At 30.8% G+C, this 27,001-nt stretch overlaps 3 protein-coding genes across 3 annotated transcripts in view; 1 reads left to right on the plus strand and 2 right to left on the minus strand.

The window, feature by feature from the left end:
• The first annotated feature begins 1,983 nt into the window (after positions 1-1,983).
• On the plus strand, positions 1,984-9,003 carry LOC125812491 (glutathione reductase, chloroplastic). Its single transcript, XM_049491972.1, has 11 exons — positions 1,984-2,473; positions 3,809-4,034; positions 4,120-4,398; positions 4,499-4,675; positions 5,259-5,312; positions 5,408-5,556; positions 5,787-5,850; positions 5,919-6,089; positions 6,181-6,315; positions 6,694-6,783; positions 8,530-9,003. Exons 1-10 carry the CDS (start codon positions 2,097-2,099, stop codon positions 6,733-6,735), a joined length of 1,674 nt encoding a protein of 557 aa, XP_049347929.1. The 5' UTR covers positions 1,984-2,096; the 3' UTR covers positions 6,736-6,783; positions 8,530-9,003.
• Positions 9,004-10,694: 1,691 nt separating this feature from the next.
• Positions 10,695-27,001, minus strand: part of LOC125812605 (protein OSB2, chloroplastic-like) — a 129,893-nt gene continuing 113,586 nt past the window's right edge. The window contains exon 6 of the mRNA XM_049492100.1: positions 10,695-10,709. The gene's annotated coding sequence lies outside the window, so the exon portion shown is untranslated. The remainder of the gene's footprint in view (positions 10,710-27,001) is intronic.
• Positions 16,412-20,025, minus strand: LOC125812502 (phospholipase A1-Igamma2, chloroplastic-like). Its single transcript, XM_049491982.1, has 4 exons — positions 19,462-20,025; positions 19,126-19,370; positions 18,299-18,790; positions 16,412-16,644 (listed from the first exon to the last, which is right to left on the minus strand). Exons 1-4 carry the CDS (start codon positions 20,023-20,025, stop codon positions 16,413-16,415), a joined length of 1,533 nt encoding a protein of 510 aa, XP_049347939.1. The 3' UTR covers position 16,412.

A 27,001-nucleotide genomic window follows, 5' to 3' on the forward strand; every position in this document is an offset into this window, starting at 1 on the left:
TTGGTCTATTAAAAATAGTATACATTGCATAAAAAAATTTATTTACAAAGATACCCTCCATAATTACTGTGAAAAATTATGTAAATCTTTACGTGCATGAAAAGACAAAAAGTACTGATGATTAATGATTTGATGAAAAGATCAATTAACATTGAAAATATAATTATATCAACATTGATCGGACATCAAGACTTTTTCAAAAACGAATTATAAATTTATAGTCTTTGAGAATTGAGATATGTAATAATATGTAATAATTTTTTTATGAAACATTCTTTAAAAAATGTACCGTAGTTTTTATCATAATTTTCTTATTTTTTTAATAATATTATATTGAAAAGGATGTTCTAACTTAATGAGGTTATTTATAACTATGTGAAGCGCAGATATATTGCCTAGTTAGTCAATAATTCTATAGTTTGTTCAATTTGCTTAATAACAAAAAAATATTTGTATAAAGTATTAATTCCCAATTAAATATAATTATATATTTGCACTACAAATTTTAGAACTTCTTTATTAATCTTCCTTTGCTTATCCTTTTTATTCTTTATCTTATTAAGTACGTTATTTTATAATTGTCATTGATATTCGTAACATTTTCAATTTTTTGTATTAACAAAAATTGTTTTAAATATTAGCTGCATTGATAATGAATGTGAAAAAAGATATATTTAAATTTGTGTTTGAAATATAAAAAATTATAGGGTGAAATTCTTCTATTTTGAACAATTCACGGATAAAATTGAATCTTTTTAATCATTTGAGTTGAGTTAATTGTTGAGGCCCGTTTGACTGTGCGATATAAAATCATGAGATGAAGTTAAAGTTTTGTTTGGACATGCGGTTTGGATATTTTATGATGTATATTTCACATAAACATAAAAATCTCATAAGTTGTGAAACTATTAAAATTGTCTCAATTCTTTATACAATCTTACCAAATAAGTAAAAAATAATAATTAAAATCGCATAATACACTATCACAAAACTATTCTAAAAAATACAACATTTATTGATTAAACCTTAATTCAATAAAAAAATTAAATTGAACTTAAGTTATAGTGTTTAAGTTGCTAATAGCTAAGAAAACTGTTTTTCAATTAATGTCACAATGATTAGTCTTGTCGCTCAATATAATGATTAATTTACTTCTTCATCTAACAATGATTTGAATGAAATGGCAATAAATTTGATTAAAAAATCATGAATTTGGTAAACATAAATGGTAAATTAAGAATAAATCTGAAGTAATTTTTTTATATTGGCAAGAATAATTGTTATATGAGATATAAGCGATTTAAAAGTAATTATATGAATTATAAATTTTATTTACATATTAAAAAAATGGCCAGTAGATATGAATGTATTTTTTTTTTACAAAATATAAACTTGTTGGTCAATTTTTGTATGTGAAAAATCATAAATCATGATATGGAATTTCCAAATCATGGTCTTTGGAGAATTTGAGATTTCATTTCATGATACGAAATCATGAGATGAAATCAACGTGAAATCGCATGTCCAAACACTAATTTCATATTATGATATGATATCGTATGACCAAACGCCTACTTAGTGACAAAGATATTTTAAAATTATTTGACTAATAACAATGATTATTTTGTACCAAAATTAAAATTGATAATAAGAAGGCATTTGGCTCTGATTTTCTTTTTCACTTTATATTTAGCCATAAAATTTAGAAATTTAACCCAAAGTTGAATTATAGAATTTTCAAAAGATTTGAATAATAATAAAGAAGTATTTTCAATTAAAGTAAAAAAAACAACTTCAATTTTTAAAATTAACTTTTTTACCTATTTAAAAAAATTACTTTTTTTAAAATTTCACAATAAAACATATTCACATACCAACTAAAATTATTTTATTCTATAGTCCAATAATTAGATACTTCCAAAATAGTCAAATTTCCAAAAGAAATAAATAAACAAAAGCTGCGTAGAAGTAAAGTTTGAATAGCTATCTTTCGGAGATTCTCCGAATCACAAAAAAAAAAAAAAACAGAGACAAATTCGGAACTGCCTTTACTTATTTCTCACCACAAAAAAAAAAACAGAGAAATTGATTCCGCCATGGCTACATCTTTGAGCTCACCAAAGCTCAGTACAACTCTTTCTTCTCCAACTTTTCATACTCTTTACAGAACTAAATTCTCTAATTTCTCTCTTCTTTCTCTCTCTAACCCTATCAAGCCTCTCCGCTTCAATTTTCTCTCTCATCCCCGTACCTCATCATTATCTTATGGCCGCCGTTTCACTACCACTCGTGCTGAGTCCTCTAATGGAGCTGAAACTCCTCGACATTACGATTTCGATTTATTCACTATAGGTGCTGGTAGTGGTGGCGTTAGGGCTTCTCGGTTTGCTTCTAATTTTGGGGCTTCGGTTGCTGTTTGTGAGCTTCCTTTCTCTACTATATCTTCTGATTCAACTGGCGGCGTTGGTGGCACGTGAGTTTCTCATTATAGTGTACCTTTTTAATTTGGTAGTGAAAAAATGTCATCTTTAGTTTTTTCCTACTCCTGTTATATTGTTATTTGAGGAATTACGTGAAGGAGAATCAACAAATTGTTTGATTATAGAATAGTGTAGAAGATGGGCGATTATGAACTATTTTATTTGTCTCGAATATGTTTTAAGCTAAGTGTAATATTGTTTTATGATATTGTTGTTAAAGTTTCTGAATTGATCGAACTGGATGAGCTATGTGATTCATAGGAAACTCTGCAGCTCTACTATGGATTCCAGGATCATTTCATGAATATGGGTTCAAAGGTTCATTTCACGGAAGGTCCTGATATTGCTCTAGGGAGAGTGAGATTGATTTTGGGAAACCAGACTATGATTGGCATTAATATAAGGAAACAATATGTACAGTAAGGTTGTAAATGCCTGTGATGTTATCATTTATTTTTACCAGCTTCTTAACATGAAGCTTGTAAAAAAATGGAATTGAATGGAACCGACTTAGGTGAAAGAATATGCATGTTGCATGTATGCTGGATGATGAGTGATGGTCATTCTATGTACAAAAGGTCCATTTTTATATCTATGGGATTAGCCTTTATGGGCGTAAACAACTTCCTATTGTACTCAAAATTGTTCTCTAAAAGCTCGGCTTGTTCCCATTAAAACTGTGGTAGTTGATTGTCTCCTTTTCACATCAACTGACTGCCTTGATTCCACGTTTGCTAACCACGTTTACGTTCAAGTGAAGTTTTCTTCTGCCATTCTCTACGGAGAAGCGGTTACTTGACCAAGTCATATATGACTTGGTCAGGCACAGTAATTATTTTATCTTATCCAATCTTTTGAGATGGATAGAAAAAATGAGTGATTTAAATCACAATTTTCTATCTTGAAGTATCTAAATATCTTTTAGAAAACCGTAATCAAAGAAAGAATTGTGAGATTCCCTCAATCTCTCCATTTCATTTTATATGACCGTATTTTTCTAGGTATGTAGTATGATATATTAGACGACTTATGTATTGTACTAGTGACATTGGATAAGTATATTGTAATAATGGTTAAAAAGCTAGTTTAACGGTGAAAAGTGAAAACATCACACATCAAATTTTAAAATCAGAATAGTTTAATGTGTTGAATTCTTGATAATTGTGAACGTTGTATGGAAATGGAATGCTGTCAAACATTTTGAGACATCCCAAAATGAAAAGAATGTCCTATACATTAGAACCAGGGGAGAAATAATTTCATATGAAGTGTAACATAAACAATATTGTTCTATTAAGTGTAATCATTTCTTGATTTCTCTAATAAAGGTGTGTGCTTCGTGGATGTGTACCCAAGAAATTGCTCGTGTATGCATCAAAATATTCTCATGAGTTTGAGGAGAGTTGTGGTTTTGGATGGAACTATGAGGCAGAACCTAAACATGACTGGAGCACCCTCATTGCTAATAAAAATGCCGAGTTGCAGCGCCTCACGGGTATCTACAAGAATATTCTGAAGAATGCGGATGTTACTCTGATTGAAGGGCGGGGAAAGGTTGGGAAATGTTACAATTTGAATTTCATGCTTTTTTAAGGCTTCAAGTTAAAGCATATTACCTTGTGTTTGACTGTACTTTCAGGTGGTGGATCCTCATACGGTGGATGTGGATGGTAAACTATACTCGGCTAAGAACATACTAATTTCAGTTGGGGGCCGCCCATTTATCCCAGACATTCCTGGAAGCGAGTATGCTATAGATTCTGATGCTGCCCTTGATTTGCCAACGAAACCTGACAGAATTGCCATTGTTGGAGGCGGTTATATTGCACTTGAATTTGCTGGAATCTTTAATGGCTTAAAAAGTGAGGTCCATGTTTTTATACGACAAAAGAAGGTTTTGAGAGGCTTTGATGAAGAAGTGAGTCATTTTTCCCTGACATGCGGAGTAGATTTTGTTCATTATTTTCTCTCATAACCCAAAATCTGGATGATGCACTCAACTTCTTTTGTATATGCAGATTAGGGATTTTGTTGGTGAACAGATGTCATTGAGAGGAATTGAGTTCCATACCGAGGAGTCGCCTCAGGCTATTGTCAAGTCAGCAGATGGCTCACTGTCTTTAAAGACTAACAGAGGAACAGTTGAAGGTTTCTCTCATATCATGTTTGCAACAGGACGAAGTCCAAATACAAAGGTTTATTCTGCTTTCTGTTGGGTAGCTTATCTCTGATAGACCTCATAGGTTAATTCAGTTAATTGCTATGTTTGAAGCCTTATGGAGGAAGAGCATGGTGATTTCTCCTCTAGCCAATCATTCTCCCTCCCCCCAAAATTGGCAATATTAAACCCAAAACCCTGTCATGCCTGTGAAAGGCTGAAAGCTTGCTCTTATCACATTTAGTGCAGTGAAACTCCAAGGTAGAGAAGAAGATCTTTTATTGCACCTTCTTTTGGGCCCTCTCTCCCATCCCCTCTTTGGGTGGTGTGAGATTGCCAAGGTCAGTCAGTTTTTTTTTTTGGTGGGGGTGGGGGGTGGTGGGTGGCGTTAAATTATTTGGTTGGACTGGTGATCCTGTAAAGGTGATTATTTTGCTTCTATTTTCATCATCAACTCCTTCGTTATTTGTTCTTTGATATTGTTCATATTATCTGGAAAGATGTTGTCTTCTCTTATTACTGCCTTCATCTTTTTTTTGCAAACACATGCTCTCTTTGATTGGATATTCATGTTGTAACCATCAGTTACTTAATTTTCTTTTTGTTTAAACACATTGCAGAATTTAGGATTAGATACAGTGGGAGTGAAAATGACAAAGAATGGAGCCATAGAGGTGACTGCCTTCCTCTCCTTTTTTTTTCTAATTTGCTTTAACTATTTAGTGCATGTGTTCTTGAATGAGAGTCAATTTGCAAATTGTTTTTATAGGTTGACGAGTATTCTCGTACATCTGTGCCATCAATTTGGGCAGTTGGAGATGCTACTGATAGAATTAATCTAACTCCAGTTGCTTTGATGGAGGGAGGAGCATTGGCAAAAACTATTTTTGCTGGTGAACCCACAAAACCCGATTATAGGTACCTCTTCTTTCTTCTGAGAATTCATCTGATGACTTAAAAAGTTTGATAAGGACAGCCAAAGATGCACATTTCTCCAATTATTTTCGACTACAAATTGGTACAATGTGCTTTAAGATCTGTGGTACTACCATGTTAAATGCATAAGCTCTCACAGCTGAATTTTAATTTGTTTAAAAAGAAACATCTATAACTGCTCCCTGATCTGAGTGTTCTGTTCTCCCAAATAGGAATGTACCATGTGCAGTATTTTCCCAGCCACCTATTGGACTAGTTGGCCTGACAGAAGAAGAGGTATAATAGCGAGAGCTTGTGAATTGATAATTAATTACTATGATTAATGATTTGAATTTTTTTTACAGGCCATCAAAGAATATGGTGATGTTGATGTTTATACAGCAAATTTTAGGCCATTAAAGGCTACTCTTTCTGGTCTGCCAGATCGGGCTTTCATGAAACTAATAGTATGTTCAAAGACGAGCAAAGTTCTGGGCTTGCACATGTGTGGAGAAGATGCACCAGAAATTGTACAGGTTAGAGTTACCGTTAATTCTTTGGTGGATATTTCAGATTGATTATTATAAAATATGCGTGTAATATTTTTTGTCATAATGAAACTTCCAGGGATTTGCAGTTGCAGTCAAAGCAGGGTTGACCAAGGCGGACTTTGATGCCACTGTGGGTATTCACCCTACAGCAGCAGAGGAGTTTGTCACCATGCGAACCCCTACAAGGAAGGTTCGAAGCAGTCCATCTGAGGTTTGTCTTTTACCTGTGATTGTCGTGCTTTCCTCCTGGTAATTCTTTTGTTGTAGTATTTGTGAAGAAACGACTTTCACTTCAACGTCTCTCCCACAGTCGCACTCTCAGTGAAACTGAAGTCTGAAACCAGACAATTTTATCAACCAGTATACTTGTAATTAGGACCCTACCTCAATTGAACTGAATATCTGCCTTTAGTGAAGCAAATGATCAACCTTTCATCTTTCCTTCCTCTTCTTCTTTTTCTTATAAATAAGATCAGTCTTTTAAAAATTACTTCACACTCTGTGGAAACTTCAATAGACTTTTGATGTCTTAATTTTGTGTCATGTTTTTTTCTGCTACTGAATAGGCTGTGCATTTTTTCATTTCCAGGGTAAGGCAGAGCACGACACTAAAGCTATAGCAGGAGTTTGATGTGCGGAAATAAAAGCTCAATTTGTTAAACGACACAGACTACATGTGGTAAGAAAGGGTTCCTTCTGTAACGCACAAAAAGGAGACTGTTCATAATTTTACCTATGCCTTGTGTCTCATATCCTGTCGTCTTCTTAGCGATTCTTATTTATGCCACTTAGATTATCACCGTTAGCCACCATCCTCTTGTTGCCATGCATCATGTAATTAAGGTTGAGTGCAATGACAACTACCTCTGTCTCTCACGTTAAGGAGGAACATGGAGACCACTACGTGATGCCGGTAGTTTGTATTTATCTTGCCGCCAACATTCTTAGCTATATTCAATTGGAATGAATCGGTAGCCTTAAGGGCCACTTTTCCTAATTAAAATGCACAAAGGGCCACTTCTTTTTTCATTTAACCAAAACGGACAAGTCGCTTGGTTGAGTGATTTGTCCATAATTTTAACTGATGGCCAAACAGCCGTTGATCCAATTAAATTTTTTTACTAAGTCGCTCAATCCTCAGCTATTTTCTTTTAAAAAAAATTGTTTTTGCAATAGATCTCTGAAAGTTGAGCGTTTTGCTGCAAAGAATTGACTGAATAAAGCAATTTAAGTTTAGCCCACAAAAAGGAGAACTGCAATAAGAATTTAAAAAGGGTGAAAATGAAGTTCCTTATACCTGTTGGCAAGCTTACACCCTTGAGTCTTTAAAGACAGAATCGCTTTATCAACTTCGCTTTGTTTACAAATATATTCCCATCTCCCAAATTCAAACACCCCCACACAAAAAAAAAAAAAAAAAAAAATTGAAAAACACCAACAAAAAATAAGGTAATTAGAACAAGAATGAGGTCTCTTGCATCTCTCTATGCAAAGACCCTTTAGATATTCGTAATTGACCTCCCTGTAAGCTGAAAAAATGATATGAAAATATGAAATCAAGTGATCGGAGAGTCCTCGGCGATGATCCAGAGGACAATGGGGAAAATTATACAAGCGGAGGAATACAAAAAATCTATATGAAAAGAAGAAGAAAAATGATTGTGTACAAATCATTGTAACTGTTCATGAGTTCTAACTTCTTCTTTTCAATCCTTTTGGGGGCGTGAAGGTAGAAGAGGAAAGGGTTCTTGTTAGGATTATGTTTCTCTTACAACTGAAGTGATTACTACTCCTTCGCTCAAGTTTATGAGACATTGTTTCCTTATTAGTTTGTTTAAAAAAGAGCGACACATTTCTATATTTGGAAACAAAGTAACTTTAACTTACTTTTTTGCCCTTGATGTGAAGCTTTTATAGCCATACAAATGTTATAGCCATGTTTTAGATCACAAGTTTCAAAGTCTTGTAGCCACACAAAATTTATGGCATGTTTAAGACCACAAGTTTCAAAAGTTTTTTTTAAAACTCCATGCCGAGTCAAACTATGTCACATAAATTGGAATGAAGGGAGTACATCGTTCCAATTTTCTACGACCGTAGGAATTAGACTTGCAACTTGATTGCACTCATTCTCGTTTAACTGTAGCAAGAGTTCTCTTTTATGATTTCCTTATCTATTCAACTGGCTTTGCACCATATGTGAGATGGATTACATGGTGTCTTAAAGTTTGAAATGCTTAACATATTGGCGGTTGATATCACTATGACGAAAAAAATGGTACCTTTATACCCTGTATGTGAAGATTGTATATTCCACCCTTCCTCAACCAATTCAGCATGTAGTATCTTTTCCTTAACCAGTATATATGTTGTCCATTTATCAAGTCCACAACTGTTTGTTTATATTGTGCTGATATATTTGCAGGTACAATCTGAAAGAGGTTTTAGACTGATGGGGAGCTTATGGAACATCAGTTATGGACTCACAACAAGCGAAAAAATTTATAAGACACCGAGTCGCTAATACTTTTCGGAACAAATGCTAACTTCACTACTTGAAAAGGACCCACAAGGTGGTTGTGATGATGGTATATGCATAAATCCATTAGCTTGCATCTTGTCAACAGTACTTCCTTTGATCAAAGTAATAGAGGTTAAACATTTTCTGTCCAAACTTTTCTTAGGGAAGTCCAGAGGGATTGCTTACTAATACCTTGATAATGTTTTTCTCCATTATTGTACTTTTCTGCTGGGGTTTGAAGGCACATTTGGGTGGTGTAATTATAGCATTGCTTATTAGATATTGGTTTTGTAACTATAAAATTAGATGATATTCTGCAATAATAGCAGTTAAGCGGATTGCTTAATGGCTTTTATATATTGGAAATGTTCCTTTTTTGTAAAAACAACTACTGTCAGTTTACACATCTCTCATTACTTGTTAGGTGTTTGATATTGTAATAATTTAACCTATATATGCTAGTCAGTGTTAATAATTTGTAGAGAGAATGAGCTAAAGTGACAAGCTGAGTATTGTAACTGTGAGATGGCTTTGATAGATAGTAAATGACAAGGCTGTAACTTTTGATCTAATTAAGATGAAGTTAGTTAGACAATCAGTTAGACTGTTGGTTTATTAAGTCAACAATCAGTAGACTTAACAGTGTATACATGCTTAGTTGCGCGGACTCTTCACTTTTGATGCCGCACCCGTGTTGGGTTCTCCAAAAATACACTACATTTGGCGAATCCGACACGCACCCGTTGACATTTTTGAAGAGTCCGATCAACATAGTATACATGTAGCCAGATGTAGCTGCAGTACATTTTTGTCTTCTTCTTCTTCCCTTGTTCGATCAGTGGGAGGAGTTGTTTTGAATCGTCCTTGAGCAGTTGAGTTCATAGCTATTGAGATGACCGCTCTTGTGATAGATCAGTGGGAGGAGTTGCTTCAATTCAAACAAGTCTGAGTTGAGTCGTCCTTGGCAGTTAAGTTTGTAGCTAGGATTTGTGAAGTAAAGCTCAAGTCAGCTGTCAATGGTGGTTGAAGAAGTATTGAGTAATGGGACATCAATTGAGCACAATCACCCTTTGTCTCTTCTTTTCTTATCGGTTTCTGGGACATCCTTTGTGTCTTCAACCTACAGACACACCAGGTAATTTGCTGATGTATTCAGTTAACTGGACTGAGAACTATGCACTGTGGAGTAGATCTATGAGGATAGGGTTACTTGGCAAAAGCAAGTTAGATTTTGTCGATGATTATTACACCAAGAATAAGTTTTGAGCTAAACTGCATGAATAGTGGGAGAAGGTTAATGTTGTAGTCCTCTCTTGGTTTTTGAATAGTGTGAATTTAAGGAGTTGGTCAATGGTATTGTGTATGCTTTTAATGCTCACTAAATGTTGAATGAATTGAAGGAGAGATTTGGCAAGGTGAATAACAATTGAATCTTCTACTTGATTAAAGAGATCGCTACCTTATCACAATGTACCATGTTTGTATTGAATTATTTTTTCTAAACTGGAAGATCTTTCAAATGAGTTTGATGTTCTCATGCTCGATCTATCTTGGAAGTGCATGCCCAGAATCTAAGAACTACAGAGCATTTTGACTATAGTAGACTTCTATAATCCTAATGGGCTATAATGAGTCTTATGCTCAATCTAGATGCCAAATACTGGTTATGACAATGATAATTTCTTAGGAGAATTAGACATCTTTGGCAAACTTTGCACATGTTGTAGAGGTAAGAGAATGAGTTGCATGCTTCAATTACAAAGGTGGTGTTAACTCGGGGTATAATTTCAAGTCGAGGAAAATCCCAGTGCTGTGTGAATATTTCGACACCAAAGGACATACAAAAGAACTGGGGTATCCACCAGATTTTGAAGTGCAAAAAGAAAGGAGGGAGACCTGAACTTATGTTAATCATGCTGGTAATGTGAGGTAAGTTTTCTGGATGGATATAACTTGACTGCTAATCAAGGCATATGAGGATACCCACAAGCAGTTCCACAACCAGCCCATCAAGCAGAACCAACAAGCTTTTCAAATGCTGAACATGGGAAACGAAGAAGGAACATCTCAAACAAATGGGGAAGCTACAACTGCAGGTACTTTGATAAACTTAATGTCATATTTAGTATATAGTAACTGGATAGTGAATAATAGGCATCAAACCACATTACATCCAATCTAGAGATGTTAGGAATGATTATTTGTATATTCATGATTTCAAGTACAACTTGTGATCAGTTTCACAATTTACCAAGGAGTTGAGATGTTCAGTAGTATTCTTAGCTGAGTTTGGTATATTTGAAAACCTCTTCAGTAATCAGGTGAAGAGGATTGGTAAAGAAGACTATGGATTGTATGTGCTGAAAGGAAAGTCATTACAGCATGCTCAGCTAACTACAATAATGAACAAGTGGTGTGAGTAACGCTAGTCTACTGCTGATTATAGTTTTTTGTTTGGCAAAAAAGAATAGAACATGCACCTCTAGGTATAGTAATAAAGAATCATAGCACTTAAACTTGAGAGTTGATAAACAACATCATTGTGTACTGCATGCCTTTTAGCCAAACAAACAAAGTTACTGTTTCAGTTGTGTGCAATAGCTACTAAATTTGGGTTTGAACTTGTTCATGATGACCTATATATGGAGTCCTTACAGAGTTCCTACTCTTTGGACATAAATTCTCTGTAACTTTTACTAATTGAATCAGGATTAAAACTTAGATGTTATGCGTTCGAAATGGTGATCTGTATATCCTGATTCAAACATGTATTCCACTTTTTTTGATGTGTTAAAATATTTTTGATTCATCTCTAATGGAGTTTCAGGATGCATTCGAAATCGTGACAGTAAGTTATATATTAGTATATACTTGTTTTTCACATATGTGTACTCTAGTATACGAGATAAAGTTGAATATATATTGCAGAACTTACTGTCTATATATAACTCATGATTGAATTCACCTTCCTCTATGATATTTGTTCATGTAAAGCCAAATTAACTGTCAATATTCCCTACTCTGATTTGTACACAATTCTCAAGGTTCCTTGGTTAGTCTATAAGGATTATAATTTCGAAGTAAAATATGAGATTACTTTATACATAGTGGGATATACTTGTCTATACCATCCCGACCACCAACCAAACAATCCCAAAATACCTTAAAATATATGAAAACTTATGAAATAAGAAAGGAAAAAAAAAAATTGAATTATTGTTGAGAAAGAAGCAGGCCGGCTCCATAAGGTCATTAATTTCTGTGTAGGGTGGTTGAGATCATGATGCTGGGGATATGTATTCTTCCAATTCCTAATGGATTTGAAGAGTTGTCCACGTTTTGTCTAATTATTATATAGAGCAATTACTCATATTTATATATATACTAGGACCCCGTGCCAGCACGGGGCCCAATATATATATATATATTTCTATTTTTTTTTAAATTTATGTCATATTATGGAATTTGAGAAGTTATTGAAAATTTTATATGATTTTTAAAATATTTTAAATTGTTAGCTATTGTGATTTGTAGTACTTTTTTTAACATAATTTTGAAAATAATATTTATTACTCTCTTTGTTCTAATTTATGTGGCACATGCAGAATTTCAAATATTAACCCTTTTTTATGTCTTTTTAATATATTAAGTTGTTAATTATTATATTTTATAGTACATTTTGAACCTATTTTTTTAATAATATATGTTATTTGCCCTATCCCAATTTATGTGGCATTAATTGATAGATTTGTTGGAGTTGAGAGATTTATTTTCTTAATTATTGTAATTTATAGTTTCTTTTTCGTCAATTTCAAACAATATATGTTGTTAATTGATAGATTTTTTGGAGTCGACTATTTTTTTTATTAATTATTGTAATTTATTGTTTCTTTTTCGTCAATTTCAAACAATATATGTTTATCATATAATCTATTTTATGTGGTACCAATAGAATTTAGAGAGTCAATTAAATTTTTTATATAACTTTTAAATATTTAAGCTGTTAATTATTGTAATGTATAGTATTACTTATATTACTTTTAAATATATTTAAATATTATATGTTACCTTTTTTATCTTAATTTATATGGCATTGATAGAATTTAAAGTGTCAAATAATTGTTAATTATTGTAATATATAATATGGAGTATTTAAGTCATTTATAGTATAGTAATTAATATATAATATGTAGTATTTAAGTGGAAGGTGATGGGGCCCACTTAAATATTTTATAAATATATTGGATATTAGTAGTGATTCTTATTGGAACACATGTTAAGGTGTGGTGCTTGGTTATTCCCACTTATATATAAGTAATAGTAATAATATATGGATAACGTTTTACCGTTCTGTCCATTTTTATTTGTCTAATATACTAAATAAATAAATATAGTTGTGAGAAATATTTATATATATGGATGCCGTTTTACTTATTCCGTCCATCTTCATTTGTTCAATATACTCACTCTGTCCTAATTTATGTGACACATTTCGTTTTTCGAGAGTCAAATAGTTTAAGTTTGATCTGGAATTTGCGCGTAAAATCTTCATTTTTTTATAAAAAAATATTACATATTTGTAAACTATGTAAAAAGTACAATAAGTCACAATAATTGACAATCCAAAATATTTAAAAGATATATGAAAAATTTATGATCAAATATAGACTTGTTTGGATCTCGAAATTTAAAATGAGTCACATAAATTTAGGTCTATTTTACCCTTGTTAAATAATATTTATTTTTAAATATTTAGATGACTTATTATTAATAAGGGAGAAATCATTTAAATATTGAAAAATGAATACACTCTTTTAGATAATTTTAAGGATGTGTCAAGTCAAAGATGAAATAAGTAAAAATATGCGATATAACACTTGCTTATTTTTTTCTTTATTATTATTACTACGCTTTTTATATTTGGGTGGTTTAAGCATAAACATTGTCTTTAGATAATGTTTGTGTAATGAGAACATTTCATGTTGATATCATTAACCAATCCCATACCTCCACAATTAAGTTAAATTGATCATCTCATACTTATAATTTTTCAGCTCAAAAATTTTAGTAATATATTCCTAATATTATTTCGTAATCTCTAAAATGTCATTATTGAAAACTCCTAACCCTCTCCTTGACTTGACTCCCTCGTATTTTCATCAACTACTCCTACTTTAAATTAACGTTGAATTTACGTATTCATCAAATCTTAATAACTTTAATTTAAACTTTATACGTGATCTCTTTTCTTATCAATCATCAGAGTTTCATAATTCATACTGTATATGGATGGATCCACGTGAGTTGTAAGTAAGATATGTGAAGAATTGATAAACAAATGGATGAGTCATCTACATTATCTTTCTTATTATAAAAAAAAATAAAGTGATGTGGTGCATACATACTTGTCTTTTGTTTTATTTGTCTTCTTCTAAATAAGTACAGACTACAGATCCTGTTGATCTGATAGCTATCTTTAATTAATATTGATAGTAAAATCTTTAGCCAACCATATTATTTACACAAGCTTTTTAAGATGATCTCATCTCCTAGCAGATTCTGATCCTACAGATAGGCTTAACTAAACTCTTTTTAAAAGTGGTATTTTATTCAAATTCTTAAGTTAATGTTTTAATTTGTGCTATCAAATGCCAAGTTTTATTTAATACACTCCTTTGAACAGCCATTAAAGTTTGACTAAGCCTTTTAAAGTGCTTGTTTGGATTGACGGTACTTTTATAGTATTTGGATAAAATGGATCAAATACATGTTTTTAAGTTAAAAAGAAATAAAATAAGTCAAAAGTCATAAGTTAGAATTTTTAATTTTAAGTGAGCCACAAGCGTGTATTTAATTTTCTCAAAAAGTGTTTTTTAAAAGTATTTTTGAAAAAGAAACTACTTCTTTAACTTATGAAAAATAATTTCTGCTACTTCGTATAAGCATTATTTTTCCTCTTAAAAATTTAATCAAACACATTACTTTATTATATTAAATTAAATAATTGTTTACAAACTATTGACCCAAGTTGTATCAATTATGGTGTGTTGGAAATTGTGGAAAACAAGATGCTCTTGCAGATGAAAAATCAGCCAAGATATTATTCCTTCCATTCATATTAATTGAATTGTTGAGACATTTTTCATTTTTCAAATTAATTTAATTGTTCAATTTTCAAGACTATTTTTAGAATGTTTTTCCAATTTTACCCTTCATTAGTTAGTATTGGAATTAGTTACTAATTAATGTTTAGTTATTTTAATCATAATTTTGATAATAATTAATAAGGGTAAAAATGGAAACTTAAGCCTAATTTATGTCTTAATCTTCTTTTCTTAAAGGGTGTGAAACACTGCAACAATTCAATTAATATGAAATAGAGGGAGTATAATGTTTAGAAAAATAGAGCATATATCAAATCTTAGTTAGCATTTTGCCTCAAGTTTCCAAATATTCTTGATAAATAATATTTGGGCCAAGTTTTTAGTCAAATTACACCATGTGTTTGGTCTCAATTGTTTTCTCAAGAATATTTGATTATTTCAAAAAATATGATTTATACCTATAAGTTCTAAAAACTATTAAAGATATCCATAAATTTTTATTATCTATTTATAGTGAATATATTTTGTTAAAAAAATAACCTTATAACATAATTGATAGCAATCAACAACAACAAAATACCATATAGGCAAGACAATACATTAATTGCATATTCAAATTTGTCATTGATTCAGTTATAATTATAACTCATTAAAAAAAATTATTCTTTTTTCTCAATTTTGTCACTCAAATTAGAATTCGAACTTTTCCGGATGAGGTAGTAACAAATATTAGTTGGAATTGATAAATAATGGGTATTTTTTTTATAAAATATAAAAGTTTGGGGGTAATTTTTAAATTTTTTAAAATTTTCAAATATTAGAACTTGACCCAAAAATACTAATTTTTTCTAGTATTTGAGAACTCGGAATACTTGACAAATATATTTGTCAAGTTACGTTATATAACCAAACACCACTTCTCAAATTTTCTCAAAATTTTCTACAAAATATTCCAAGTATTCTTGAGGCCAGACGGGTCGTTACTGTGGAGCATCAAAGTAGCTATGGACAAGACATTCTCACTGTGCAAATTAATTAGATGCTTCTTAATAAGTTCCTTTGCATCTGATCAAAGGTCAACAACTTAGTAATTTCTTCCGCAAAAGATGGGAGGATAAATAATAATACGCGTAGGACGTAATATAGGATATAAAATTATTATATTATAGTATGTTACGTAGGAAGAATGTGTTTGTTTGTTCAACTTTTTATAAATTTAAGTAAATATCTACTTATATACACCCAGAATTAGAAGACATAAATATCATTTGAGGTAAAAATTAAAAACCACGTTTATATATTATATATGCCATCAAATAACTATCTACATGGCGTATAGTCTAATTCTAGTGTCAGAATTAGATCTGATAATTAAGATGCAAACTTTGTTAGTTAGTTGTATAGTCTTGTTACTTGCAATCTATGTATATGTATATAGGAGGTAAAGTCTAGTCCCCTCCTTTTATCTTTTTGCGGTTTTTCATAAATTGGTTATATAACATACATCTTGCGACTCTGTGTTGAAAAAACTTTAGGAAAAAAAATTATAACTAATCTTGACAACGCTAAGTGTGTAATTAAAGATGCATGTACGTAAGAATTTACCTTTACAAGAACGATCCCGTTAATTATAATTAGAGTACATATACTTAATTATTTCCTTGATTAATTAAGAAGATTAAATTAAAGTCCTAAATGTTTGAGATGATGATGAATATCATGAGGATGATCATCAAGTCTAGGACGTTCAGGTTGAATCCAACGTCCATCTTTGTCTCTAATCATGCCTTTGTTTTCATCTTGTCTCCAATTGGGAGGAACACAATAATGATCTTTCAAAAAATCACATGCTTTGTTCACTAATGCTATGTCTCTTCCCTTTTCAAGCACAAATCTTCTCCCTTTTCCATGATATCTGTCCACATATAAACACAAATCAATAGTGATATATTAAAGTATCTGATTCTACGTCTAAGAGTTTAAACTGTTAAAAAAATCGTACTTTTAATACAGTATATATATATATAGCTTTCTTATTACGTCACTTATGTGAAAGCTTAAGTCTTTTTTTATTTTTATTTAATTTATGATAGTGATAAAGAAATTCAAACTATTCAAGACAATGATCTGAAATGATATTGAAGTGTGATCATGATCTTAACGTCATTCAAACTTATGTGCTTAAAAGAAAAGGTGTAATCATTTCATCTAAGATTTAAGATATATATTAGAAAAAACCATACTATTAAAATTTAATTATGACTTTGACTTAAAAAACTTACGATGTGAGAATAATTACGCTATTTATTTTTACGAGTTAAATTTAGGGGTAGAGCTACGAATCGATCCACTCAAGAAAATTCAATAACTTTGTTTCGATTTTGTATTTGACTTCAAGATTGTTGTTGGAATTAGAGCTTTTAGACAGTATGGATTCATGTGAATAAGATTTGTATGTCTAGAAATTCCAAAACAAGATATAATAATATATGGCCATGCGCATTAATAAAGAAATGTATAATAAGTGATGTCTTATCTTACTCTATTCATTATTAAAAAAATATATATATGGTGATGTTACTTGTCTTTGTTTATTATTTTTCATTTTTGAAGTCTTAGTCTATGCATCTGTTCAAGATAATAATAATATGCTCAACTTTAAATAATTCCAAATCCCAGTTGTCTACCTCACAACAACTTTAATATATAATTTTAATGTCGAATCAGAATCAATAGTAATATAGTATGAAAATATACAACATATTTTCTGTAATATAGAAGATCTCATCTCCATTTAACATTTCGTACCAGAATCTTCAATTTAAACTCCTTTCAGACGTGAACTTATTTTTTTTTATTATTTAACATATGGTTTTAGAAAGTTTTTATATGTGTAGCAACTTGATTAATTATTATCAGGGTAGGCGACTTTGGTATATAATTGTATAAGTATATTTTTAGATCTTCATTTTGATAAGTTTAAACTCTTTTGTCATCATCCGGCTGCCATATACAATAATTATACTGGTTAAAATTTGTAAAAAATAATAATAAAGATTTAGCATATATATATTTTTTGACTATGAATTTTATTCAACTGTTGTGTAGTACTAAACTCTTGTTATTAATTATGCGCAAAAAAAGAAAATTTAGTTTCGATTTATATAACACTTGTTATTTTTCAAAAAATAATTACCGTGGTGTTAGGGTCCGCTTTCGCATTCCATGGAATACCTGTCACCTCCCACCAGCAATAGGTATCAGGTAACTTTATCTACCAAGACTAATACAAATAAGAAGAATCACGTAGTATTTTTTTGTCTCGCTAAATTTGTGAACATGAAACCTCAGGGTTTTCAACCACTTCATTGACCACTAGGTCGTTATACCCTTGGTGCTACTTTTTTATACTTAATAGTAATAATTTAACTTTAAACTTTTCATTTTAATCTTACAAGATGGTTATAGTCACCAAAAAATCTATAACTTTTGTCATTTTCTTCAATAAAAAAAGGTTGTGTCTAATTAAACAATTTCACGTAAAAGAGTAAAATTAAAGGAAAACTAACCCGTCAAGCAAGTGCAAATGAGCCTCCAAATTATGTGCACAAACAAGATCACTAGTTGGTTTCAAAAAAGGTGAATTCTTATGATCCAAAGCCAACTCCACACCAACATGTGAATAACTCCATGGCAACTTTGCACATATCTTCATAACCATAGAGGGTGAATTCTCATTCAACACTAATCCTGGTGATTTTGGCACAATATCATGAACATTCACAACTCTCAACACTTTCACACCTAATTTTTCAATTCTTTCTTTGAACCTTACATTACCAACTCTTGGCCCTGAAAATGAAAATACACAAATTGGCACAGCACTTGTATCCTCCTTTACATTTAAGCCCGTTTCGACTATGTCGTACGCGCTTAATATTGCTAGCGCGCTGCCTAAGCTGTGCCCGGTAACCGTTATGCTCATTTCCTCGTCTGGATACATTTCTATTAATCTTTTCACTTCCGTTAGTATCTGTTCTCGAGCTGAAAACTTGCAATACCTGCATAAATCATTCAAATTTTAGTAACAAATAAGAATTCTGAAAAAAAAAATCATAAAACTCTGCTCTCTCTTGCAACTTAACCTTTTAGATGAGATGGTTAGATAGAACAGACAGAAGTACTCAGGTCTAATTATGTGTTCTATCTAACAGATTAAACTTTTAGATGAAATAATTACACACTTCAACATAGTATTGAAGTCGAGTTATTTGTTTTGTCTAACCGATTAAGCTTTTAGATGAAATAGTTACACACTTTAATATGGTATCAGAGCAGGCAGAAGTACTGAGATTGAATTTTGTGTTGCTTAAACTTTTTGATGAACTAAACATACCTGCACTTCTCGTCTTTGTCAGTGTAAAGATCAAGAAATCCAGACTCCACCTTGACATTAGGATCAGGGCAAGGTATATTATCTGAAGAAATCGGACGGAGATAATCCATTAAATCAGCAATCCATTCCAAACGAGTCACGGTACCTCTCCATGCTATTGTTATGTCACGACGCCCTAACCGTTTCGTCGTTTCATCATTTGAAACCGCAACATAACCAATCCAATTCGCGTTTTTACTCCATATCTATTATTCCGACATAACATAATAATTAAGTAAATAAAGATATATCTTTTTTCTAATAATTTTGACTTTTCAGACAGAAAATAAAAGTTACCTTAGGCCAACGCGATTGCTTGAAGAAATTTGGCAAGTTAATATTTGAAGTTGCATATAGATAACGTGTGATATCGTACCCATATTCAGCCATCCCTAATCCATCAAAAAACTTACGCCTTGGAAATTTGCAACTCCCACAATATTTAGAATATGGATCGAAATCGAAAGCATCGTAACAAGCTTGAGCCATTTCTCCGTAACGAATTAATTCGTTACGTAGAATTGGATCCATTGGATCAAGCATACCTACCCAATCATCTTGACCATGAATTTCAAGCCATCGATCTACTACTTCCGGTTCATAAATTTTACTAGTATTTTCACTTTCTTCTAATTGATCGATGGATTTGTTGATCTTTTCTTTTTCGAACTCGTTAATGATAGATGTGAAAGATTGGCTAGTTTTAGAGGACAAAGAGCGTGTTCTGGTTGACGACTTGACTCTAGTAAGGAAATAAGAGGGAGGAAGAAATGAATCGGCGGGTTTGAAATCAGTTGTACCTTCGTGCTGATGGGGTGTACATGTTTGGAATGTGAGAATGGAGTTATTGAGAGAAGCCATTGATGAAACAAAATGAGGTCAATGATGAGATAGCTGAGGAGGGGTTAATTATGTATTGGGATGATGAAATAATGGTGGTCCTGTTTTATATAGTAAAATATATACAGTAATAATTTAAAAGAAAGATGGAAGCAACATTGATATAATATATCAGTGTGGGTTGTGGTAGAATGGTGACATTATTTCACTCTTAATCAGAGATTTCGAGTTTAAATTTTAAATATGGAGAAAATTCTACTGAAAACATCGCACACAAAATAAGCCTTACAGTGTACAATTTAAATTTAATCGAAACTTAAATGCGGACACTGAAAAAAAAAAAACAAGGTTAAGATAATACTAGTAGTTTCAGAAGAAAGATGTAAGGTGGCTTTTTAAAAATAAAAAATAATGGAAGCGAGCTTGATATATAGAGTACTCTCTCCATCGATTACTTCTACTTGTTCACATTTGTACGTTATTTTAAGGATTAATGATTAATATCAGAATTATATCATAATATTCATATTAATTAATGTATAGATTAGATTTTAAAAAATGATTTTATCATAAATTTAAGGGTTAATAATTAATAAAAGGATTTTATCATAAATTTATTTTTAAAATATTAGATAAATAAAAATAAATGAAGAAGTAATAATTAAGGTCTGCATAGTCAATAATTTGAATACTGTTTATGTGAAGAAAAATGAAGTGCGCATGTATCACATGGAATAATTTTGAATACTAGTAGGTAATATTCTTGGTGCTTTGGAGGTTGACCTAAATGGATTTCTCAAGAAGGTTCTGGGCAGACCTAGAGGCTAGAGGTTGCCGAGGGGATTCACCCAAACCCCTCGATCAAATTATTGCGTAGTATATTTAAGGTATTTAAAAGATTTTTTATGTCTATATATTAATTTTGAACTTCTAATTAAATGTAAGATTAGAGGTTTTCTTAGCTTGAGGGGTTCAAACTCACCTTGAGGTTCCAAAATCAAATTTTAGGCACTACTTTTTTATTTTGCGAACCCCCTTAATGGAAATTCTAGATCCGCCACTAGTTCCGACTTATGATTTTTTTGTTTTATTTTAATATTAACTTTGTTATAACTTGCTTTCAATTTCAATATAATACGTTTAAAATGAATGAAGTAGTACTATTTATTTATACTTTAACTATTTAGCTAGAGTTAGTTAAGAATCATTAAAAACATATATAATATTAATAAAATTAGTAAACAAAATTATATTGCAAATTCATGTACCCCGTAAACACTTGTGATGAACTACAAACTTCAATTCATTTAAAGGAAACACACAAAACTAATTTTAATGAAATAAAACATCATATATTATAATAGCTTACCGTATTATATTGACTTTGAAAATATTGTAATAAATTTTTCACATAATATATACGACTTTCAAAATTCTATCGTTGTTTTTCCTTATTTAATCACCATTGAAGTTCTAAAATAGATTGGTAATCGAAAATTTGACTTGATGATTTTGTTTGTGTTTGAGCTTTGAAGCCAAAATTTGGGTTAGAAAAATACGATTTTTTTGGCTTGGTGAAGTTATAGATCAAATATGATATCGAATTTCAAGGTTGTGGAAGAACAATTTCATTTATGCACTTGTAAATATTATGTATATTACATATATATCACTTGTTTATCATAGATAACATTGATACACATGACATATATATAATGATATACAACAATCATCTTTTTCGCAAAATTTGATTTCGATTTTTTCTTTCTTTATATTAAAACAAGTTCTAAATGTATCCAAACTTTATTATTGACTCCTCCAAGTTATTCCAGTAAAATCGAGCCAATTGATTTTCAACACACAAAAATTGGTTGAAATTAATGATAAAAGAAAGATACTTGACAAATTAAATTGTAACGAAATTGGGGAATTCATGTGGAAACAAAGTTTATCACTTACGTATGATCGTATCAGCCTATTTTGGTTTATACTTTATATGCAAATGGAGTTAAATTGTTATAAATTAAGAAGTTTTATTAAGTAATTTAGTAATTTAAAATTTTGTGTAAAGATAGGTAATTTTTTATAAAGACAAACAAATGTAATCCCATGAGCACTTTTTAAAAAATTGAAAATTAAGGTTTTGCTAGTGTTGATGTCCAACAGTTCAATATTTGGGTGTAAATAAAATTACTAATATTAATTACAAAATTAGTAGAGAGATATTTTTTTTCTTATCAAAGTTAAAAGAGTGTTTTTCCAAACTCAATCTTTTAAGTTTTAACTATAATTAAGGTACTCATTAAATTAATTTAATTTAGATCTTTAGTAAATAAATAAGACAAGCATCACTCATCAAATGTACTCTCTCCATCCTTAAATAAGCGATATTTTTAGCTTAGAGCCTTGGACATACAACATACTCCTTAAGAAACTATTCACTCCAAAAAAATAAAAAAATATTTTTACCAATTTATTCTTAGTAAATATCTTCAAAAAGATATAATTCTTTAATAGTTATTTGATTACATAAAATTGAAATAACATTATTAATATCTTCGAAGAAGTATTTTAAGAAATAGGGACAAGGTGTGATGGAGTCAAATCCATAATCAATATCTTTTGTACTAACGAATTGATTTGTCCCACCCAAAAGCATTAATAACTGACGCAAATGGTATGAATGGTCCTATATATGCTTTAATTTGGTTGTTACATTATTGTTTACGTCTCTCCTTCCAACTTGTGACTTGTGACTCTCTAAATAAATATAAATGTTCGAGTTGTCTTCATCTCTATATTATTCATATTTAACTTGATATATCTTTTAAGAAATAATAAATGAACGTAGGAAGTACTTTTTAATTTACTAAAGTTATCTTGTATTGAATTATTGGACATTGTGGAATTAAGGTTGCATGACCATATCCCACCAAATTAAACCTCTACAACGACAAGAATGAAGTTTTTCTCTATATAATTAAGTTATTTTATTAAAATTAAATAAATGGAAATGAACTTAGGAAAATGAAGCTAGAGGCATAATACATAAACATGATCTTTAACATGGTTGTAGGTGTCAATTATGATCTTTAATTTTGGGTGTGCACAAGTAAATACTTTAACTTGTATAAAATTGAACAAATAAACACATTCGTCCTACATAGCAATTTCTTGTCCTATGTGTATTATGACACGTGAGATACGTGTGTCTACTTGTTCAATTTGATACAAGTTTAAGTGTCTACTTTGTGCACACTCAAAGTTGGAGGCTTAAATATCAACTAAAGTCAAGTTAAAGGGCATATGAACTCTCTAAAGTTTCATCTAATGGTCCCTTATATACATATACTCAATTTAGAATTTTTACTAAGGAGATTCAAAAAATAAAAAATGTAATGTTTGGTATTTGAACTTAAAATATTAAGGTAAATTTTAAATCCCTAAATCACATCTAATTTTATGTTAGGAGAATCAAAATATATAATATAAATAAAAACTAAAAACATATCTTATATATTCATTGTAATTTTTTGTTGAGAGGATTTAGGTGAACATCCTCGAAGGTAGGCGCAGATCTAAATGGGAATCTAGGGGTTCACGTGAACCCAATAGTTTCTGCGTAAGCTCTCTATATGTATTAAGAATACACTAAATATCGATAACTATTTGAATGCGAACCCATTATCATTGTTTATTAACTTAAGATGATCACTATAGGAATCCATAAACTTAAAATCTTGAATTCGCCTTTGCGTAGATACGCCCCACTTATATATATACCAGCTTTTTGATATATAATTTCTTCATGTAGTTGATATACTTGATCTCTTGTATGTAAACATTATACATACTCAAATTGATATACCAAAACTAGATGGAGGTTGCCCCGTGCCCAATACATATGACGCGACAATAGTTAGGGCGGGAAGAAGCCCTCGATACATCAACGAACATACATATCGATTCTCCATTCAGTTTTGAGGATCAATCGAAACTACGAATTTGCAATGAATGGATATCTGAACTCCCTCTTGATTCAGATAAAATATAGCCAATGTCGTCATTGTACCAAACTAAGAAAACGCTTGGTCTGTCTTCCACTTCCAGCATGCATTTGGTTAAAATAGAAAATATTTTTGTGTTGTTTTTCACACACATATATAGTGATTGCGGAGCAACATTAATATAATAGTACTAAACCACCAAACTTACATTTTCATTTAATTTGGAAATGTACGGCTAATTAGCGGAGAATAATATTTATCCACCACCTGAACTTAGCATGTTGATTATTATGCCAATAGTAAGCATCGGCAGTAGAAGCTACACAAAGAATAGTAAAATTGTACGTTAATAAGCTATGTCGTAACTACAGAGGTGGAAGGAGTCGCCATTATAATTTCTTTGTAAAAAACTTATTATTATAGCTATAAGTTCAAATTTAGTACACTACCTACCAGTCATTGCTGATCAAGTAGATGTCCATTATTTCATAGTATCATCTGAGAAACAGAAAACCAGACTTGAGAAGATTCGATGATAAATTAACAACTAAAGTGTTCTTACTTCTAGCCGTGCATAGCGGTAGAAAATTATAAAAAAAATAGGTGGAGCTTACCTGGCTTTTCAAGAGCAGGATGAAAGTCACGTTTTAGTGCACAATGAAGTGAAAAGTCAAAACTGCCATTAACTTACATTTTATTTTTGATAGATGATAAAAAGCAGCCATGTTGATATCACTTTCTCTACTCATGCTTCTACTATAGTAGAAAATGTAATTATCGTCCTCCTATTTAAAATGTCGAACTCATGGCAGCCTGTCTTGCCATTTTTTTCTTGCCAGGCCCTTTCAATGTAGGCCAGGTGCAAACAAAGTTGCACCCAATAAATTATTTCGTCCCCTACATCAAATCAAACCAATTTATGGTATGTCCCGTTTATATTTTTTATAATTTTTTCATGTTTGATTAGTCAAAAAAATTGAAAATACTTTTCTTTTAAAAATAAAAAAATGACTTCTCTAATGAAATTATGAAAAACAAGTTTCACACGTGACATTTCACGTTATTTTTGAAATTTTCTATCGGCCGATAGCTGTCTTCTTTTGACGCTTATTAGTAATGATGATGATATTTTTTTTTAAAAAGTATGGCATAATTTGAGACCGAGGAGACTACGTGGCCAACTATTAATGGAGTGCATATCAGGTCAATTTTTCGTAAGGACATTTGAACATTTTTCCCTTTTTAAATATATATGCTATTAGAAAAAAATGTACTTATCTATAGGGTTCAGGCAGTTGGAGTTAGAATTTTCACTAAGAAATTGAGGGACATGAAAGTGCAAAAAAGACCAATTTAAGATATGTTCGATTCAAATTTTTCATGTTTGATTAGTCAAAAAAAATTGAAAATATTTTTCTTTCAAAAAAAGTTCCTTAAAAATGAGAAAAATTTCTCTAATAGAAATAGAAAAAAGAAGTTTCACGCGTGACATTCCAGATTATTTTGAAATTTTATCTCGACTGATAACTTTGATGCTTATCAGCAATGATGATGAAATGATGATACTTTAAATAAGAAAAAAAGAATATCACATAATTTGAGACCAAGGAGACTACGTGGCCAACTATTAATGGAGTGCATATCAGGTCAATTTTTCGTAAGGACATTTGAACATTTTTCCCTTTTTAAATATATATGCTATTAGAAAAAATTGTACTCATCTATAGGTTTCAGGTAGTTGGAGTTAGAATTTTCACTAAGAAATCTCAATTTTTTCACTAAGAAATTGAGGGACATGAAAGTGCAAAAAAATCCAATTTAAGGTATGTTCGATTCAAATTTTTCAAATTTTTCATGTTTGATTAGTCAAAAAAAAATTGAAAATATTTTTCTTTCAAAAAAAGTTCCTTAAAAATGAGAAAAATTTCTCTAATAGAAATAGAAAAAAGAAGTTTCACGCGTGACATTCCAGATTATTTTGAAATTTTATCTCGACTGATTGTTGCCTTCTTTTGATGCTTATTAGCAATGATGATGAAATGATGATACTTTAAATAAAAAAAAAAAGAATATCACATAATTTGAGACCAAGGAGACTACGTGGCCAACTATTAATGGAGTGCATATCAGGTCAATTTTTCGTAAGGACATTTGAACATTTCTCCCTTTTTAAATATATATGCTATTAGAAAAAATTGTACTCATCTATAAGGTTTCAGGCAGTTGGAGTTAGAATTTTCACTAAGAAATCTCAATTTTTCACTAAGAAATTGAGGGACATGAAAGTGAAAAAAAAAACAATTTAAGGTATGTTCGATTCAAATTTTTCAATTTTTTCATGTTTGATTAGTCAAAAAAAATTGAAAATATTTTTCTTTCAAAAAAAGTTCCTTAAAAATGAGAAAAATTTCTCTAATAGAAATAGAAAAAAGAAGTTTCACGCGTGACATTCCAGATTATTTTGAAATTTTATCTCGACTGATTGCTGCCTTCTTTTGATGCTTATTAGCAATGATGATGAAATGATGATACTTTAAATTAAAAAAAAAGAATATCACATAATTTGAGACCAAGGAGACTACGTGGCCAACTATTAATTGAGTGCATATCAGGTCAATTTTTCGTAAGGACATTTGAACATTTTTCCCTTTTTAAATATATATGCTATTAGAAAAAATTGTACTTATCTATAGGGTTCAGGCAGTTGGAGTTAGAATTTTCACTAAGAAATTGAGGGACATGAAAGTGCAAAAAAAACAATTTAAGATATGTTCGATTCAAATTTTTCAAATTTTTCATGTTTGATTAGTCAAAAAAAAATTGAAAATATTTTTCTTTCAAAAAAAGTTCCTCAAAAATGAGAAAAATTTCTCTAATAGAAATAGAAAAAAGAAGTTTCACGCGTGACATTCCAGATTATTTTGAAATTTTATCTCGACTGATAGCTGCCTTCTTTTGATGCTTATTAGCAATGATGATGAAATGATGAT

This window comes from Solanum verrucosum, unplaced genomic scaffold, assembly GCF_900185275.1.
Source record: "Solanum verrucosum unplaced genomic scaffold, falcon-dt-bn FXZP01000235.1, whole genome shotgun sequence".
Classification (NCBI taxonomy): Eukaryota; Viridiplantae; Streptophyta; class Magnoliopsida; order Solanales; family Solanaceae; genus Solanum; species Solanum verrucosum.